The 4,233-nt window shown below is 54.0% G+C and overlaps 2 protein-coding genes across 6 annotated transcripts in view; both read right to left on the reverse strand.

Moving 5' to 3' along the window:
• CCNL2 (cyclin L2) overlaps positions 1 to 3,303 on the reverse strand; it is a 16,614-nt gene extending 13,311 nt beyond the window's left edge. For 2 of the 5 annotated variants that reach the window (XM_023515155.1, XM_023515154.1), the window contains exons 1-3: positions 1,421 to 1,748; positions 985 to 1,059; positions 56 to 165 (exon numbers count right to left, since the gene is read on the reverse strand). In XM_023515155.1, the coding sequence (XP_023370923.1) occupies positions 56 to 165; positions 985 to 1,059; positions 1,421 to 1,705 (470 nt within the window). In that variant the 5' untranslated portion in view covers positions 1,706 to 1,748. Of the gene's footprint in view, positions 1 to 55; positions 166 to 984; positions 1,060 to 1,420; positions 1,752 to 1,798 lie in introns of those variants that run through there. The other 3 variants (XM_023515156.1, XM_012807313.2, XM_012807314.2) reach the window with 3 other exon arrangements.
• A 72-nt stretch (positions 3,304 to 3,375) lies between these two features.
• Positions 3,376 to 4,233, reverse strand: part of MRPL20 (mitochondrial ribosomal protein L20) — a 6,224-nt gene continuing 5,366 nt past the window's right edge. Inside the window, exon 4 of the mRNA XM_003793194.3 lies at positions 3,376 to 3,751. Within this exon, the coding sequence (XP_003793242.1) occupies positions 3,578 to 3,751 (174 nt within the window). The 3' untranslated portion in view covers positions 3,376 to 3,577. The remainder of the gene's footprint in view (positions 3,752 to 4,233) is intronic.

Genomic DNA, 4,233 nt, shown 5'->3' on the forward strand with positions numbered 1-4,233 from the left:
AAAAAAAAAAAAAAAAAAGAGACAGGTGTTTATGGCAGCTCTAATAAGGACTTACTTTTTCTCTCTGAGCTGTCGAAGTCGATGAAACACGTTGATAACATCTCTTATTCGTCTTGGAGCTTCTTCTATTTTGGAGGCCAGGTGAACACAGGCCATTGACACATGCTGAAATACAAGCATCACAACAAATGATGGTTGCTCAGATCCTGACTGCCCCCAAAGCTTTAAGGGCTATTACAAACAAAGGGGATCCCACATAAAAGGATATAGCACACCTCCTGGCTGATGGATTTTTCCTAACAATCTCAAAAAATGTAACCTAATCATTTGTACCCTTATATTAGTCTGCAATTAAACACATGCACACAAAATTTACAAAACATAAAAATGGCCGGCAGCACCTGTGGCTCAAAGGAGTAGGGTGTTGGCCCCATATACTGGAGGTGGCGGGTTCAAACACGGCCTTGGCGAAAAACTTCAAATAAATAAATAGGCGAAAAACGTCAAATAAATAAATAAATACATAAGACAAAGGGGAAGCCAGTGGTGTGGCTCATGCCTGTAATCCTAGCATTCCGGGAGGCTGAAGCAGGAGGATCTCTTGAGCCCAAGAGTTTGAGGTTGCTGTGAGCTACGACTCAACAGCACACTGCCCAGGGCGATAGATGGGCTTCCCAGACCCTCCAAAGAGATCAGACTAGAGACAGGTCCTCTGAGCAACTGTGTACCCAGTTGCAAAAACAACAAAGCCAGGTTTCCTCTCAGTACACAGGAGAGCTGACTGCCTCCCTGCACTGTCCAACTCCTTAAGTTGACCTGATTTTCACAGGCCGACTCACATCATATGTACTATTAGTGCAGTGGGTAGTTCCTCATGGCAACCACCTCTGTGCAATGACCAGCCTGTTACAGTTGCTTGGGTAGTCAACTCTCAGAAGTTCTGCTGTATTTCCTTAGGAAAGAACCCCATCAGGAAGCTCTTACCTCCATAGAATGCTTCACAAAGGACTTAGTATAAAAGAACCGCTGGAACAGCACCTGCCCGGTAGCCATGGCCACCTAGAGAAGAGAAAAGTTCGCATCATTTTGAGTCTTCATCATTCTTGGCATTTAGAAATCGGCGGGTTCCCTGAGCCTCCCACACAGACAAACACTGAAATGTTTTCCACGTCCACAGGCCTCTTCGAGACTCCCTGCCTTGAGGCCCTGCCCGCTGGCAGGCGGGACGGCGGGGGATCTGGGCCGGGCTCGGGTGGAAGGTCAAGGCCAGGGTGGGAGTTAAGCTGGGGGTCGGGGTCAAGGTAGTGCCAGAGGCCGTGGTCTGGGTGGTGCGGACCGGCCCTGGCGGTAACAAAAGGCCCGCCGCCGCCCGCCGCCGGCGCGGCGGTTACTGAGGCTGCGGCTCGCGGCTGCGCCTAACCTGCGGCAGGCGGAGAAGGATGCCGGCCGCCTGGATGAGCTCGCAGCCCACCACGCGGAGGTCGGTCTCCGTGTGTGTGTCCAGGCCGCTCGACATGGACGGCGTGAAGCGGAGCTTGTCGTCAGGCAGCAGGCAGTTCTCCAAGGTGATGAGCACTCCGGAGTACAGCCTGTCCCCGATCAGCACCCCCTGCAACCCCGGAGCCGCGCTCCCCGAGCCCGGGGCGCCGGCCACTGCCGCGGGGGCCGCCGACCCCGGAGCCCCGGTCGCCGCCGCCGCCGCCATTTTGTGCTTCCGAGTCCCCTTCGGCTCCTTCCCGCAGGGCGGCTCCTCGCGGTGCCCCGTGACCGCCCCGCCCCCTCACATCATTGGTTATACCTGTGGGCGGTCCCCGTCATCTTGCCGCTATTGGCTTTGCCACCTGCCCATCACCGATGCGCTCGACGCTGACGCTGGAACCCAGCAAGCTCAGCGCCCAGGTCCGACCCGGAAGTGCGCCTGCAACCAGCGGGTGGCGGGAGCTCGTGTAGCAGAATTTTGCGGAGGGCGAAGCGCCCTTTCACCTGCTATTCCCCAGCGCGGGGTAGGGCTCCTCTGGCCTGGCCCTGAAAGGTGGTCAGAGCTGTGTGTGGGACGACGCTCTGGCTAATTGCTCCGCAACTCTGAGCTTGGAGATGCGCATTAACTCCCACAAGCTCTTGCCTTCACATGTCAGCCCGCAGGGAAGAGAAATGGGCCAAGGGTTCTGTGTTCCTCCAGAGCCCGGCAGCGCGCGGAAAGGCCGAAGTCCCTCAAGGTTCAGACCCGGGGCGCTGCGTGGGAAGAGGCTTGATAGAGCCCTACAAACAGCAGAGAGCCAGCGAAGGGGGGTTGTGCGTTTGTGAACGTCTCTGGACTTAATGACCCTTCATCTGGGCAATCGTTGCCCATGCTGGTCATAGGCGCTCGATTCCTACATCATCCGGAGCAGCCGCAGGACTCATCTGTCGCTGCACTTACCCCCCACTTTGAGCAGGGCTGGCACAGGCCCCAGGTGAAGATGATGGGGAAGCCCACCGGAGCAGGCTTAGACACTCCGAGCTGCCCCAGAATACCCAGCTCAAACCGCTCAAATCCAGAGGCGGGGTGGCTTTCACCCGGAATACAGCTTTGAGATCAAGCGGTGCCAACTGAAATGCAGTCTCTCCTCCCTACTTCACCTGCCATAGGCAGCAAGGCCTCTCATTAAGCCCGGGCTGGCAACTCCAGGACGTTCCTTCTGTGAGCTACAGCTGCACTCTCCAGGAAAGAATCTCCTCTGGAAACCACACGACTAGTTCCTCAGTGGCTCTGCCAGGACTGCCTGCCCATCTCCAGAGGCATTGGACGTGGTGATACCTCTGGCCAGTGAGGGCCAGGTCCTGTAGCTGAGTGTGGGCTCTGGTACTCCAGCCCATGACAAGAAACCAAGCTGGGGCTGGGTGAGTATTGCTGGGAACAAAGTCCCAGCTGTCAGCCACACCCCTCTTCCTTTACTGAAAGGAGATGGAGAAGTCAGCTTCACCATAGCAAGACACTGTGCACAGGCACAGGCCCCATACATCAGGCGTCTTGTCTTGCACCCCAGTCTTTCAGTAGCTGTCCACAGTTGACACCCATTAAGAGCACCCTGTGCAGTCAGGCACTGCTGCACAAAAGAGACCAGGGGAGGGTGAGATGAAAAGAGAGGGGTACTTGGGTAGGTTAGGAACTGTGGAGCTGGATGCTGGTGATACAGTCCTAGAGGGTCAGAAGCCTGGGGCAAACCCCCCAATTTGCAGAAAGGAGCAGGCTCAGGCATATCCTACAGCCAGAGACCCCTCACTCCAGCAGCCTCTCACAGCACATGCAGCTGTTGGTGATAGGCACAAAAGCACCTCAGAGGCAGAGCACACCCCAATGTGTGTTTGCTTGATACAAGAAAACTCACAAAGCCAAATACTCCGCAAGCTTTATTGACACAATCTACTCCAGACAGTTCTGTGAATCTGTCCCACTGAGAAGTCTTCTCATGCCTCTTACTAAAATATAAACACAATTCAAATCAAACTTGTGAACTGCTGATTAAATAATTCTTTGCTCTTATTTTTGTTGAATATGTCAGGAGAGGAAGCCTCCTGATATGCATAGCTGCAGTCCTCAGTGGTACTGCACCACTCTGGAAAAGATGCCTTCAGGCTCCTTCCCATCCCCCAAGGCAGCAGCAAATCCCTCCTGTCGCCTCCTTTTGGCCAAAGCAGCCAAAGATTTAAAAGTCTTTGGTTCATAGATGGCCAGATCTGCAAGCACCTTCCTGTTGAGCTCCACCTGGCACTGGGGAAACAAGACATATCAGAGCCTATGGTCAGCATCACAAATGCACTTTGGGAACCACCTACGTAGGGCAGGTGAAGAAGGATGCAGTTGTGCATGGTAGCTCCTGCCTGTAATCCCTGCACTTTGAGAAGCCAAGGCAGGTGGACTGCTTGAGGCCAGAAGTTTGATACCAGCCTGGGCAACATTAAGACAACCCTATTTCAATATAATTAGCTGAGGGGTGTAGCCTGTGGCTCAAAGGAGGAGGGCGCTGGCCCCATGTGCCGGACGTGGTGGGTTTAAATCCAGCCCTGGCCAAAAACTACAAAAAAAAAAAAAAAAAAAAAAAATTAGCTGAGGCAGAAAACAACTTGAGCCCAGATGTCTGAGGTTGCACTGAGCCATGATGATGCCACTGCACTCTAGCCTGGGCAACGGAGTGAGCCCCTGTCTTTTTTTTTTTTTTTTTTTTTTTAGACAGAGCCTCAAGCTGTCCCCCT

Source organism: Otolemur garnettii, unplaced genomic scaffold (assembly GCF_000181295.1).
Source record: "Otolemur garnettii isolate 467f Iridium unplaced genomic scaffold, OtoGar3 scaffold00067, whole genome shotgun sequence".
In the NCBI taxonomy this organism is placed as follows: domain Eukaryota; kingdom Metazoa; phylum Chordata; class Mammalia; order Primates; family Galagidae; genus Otolemur; species Otolemur garnettii.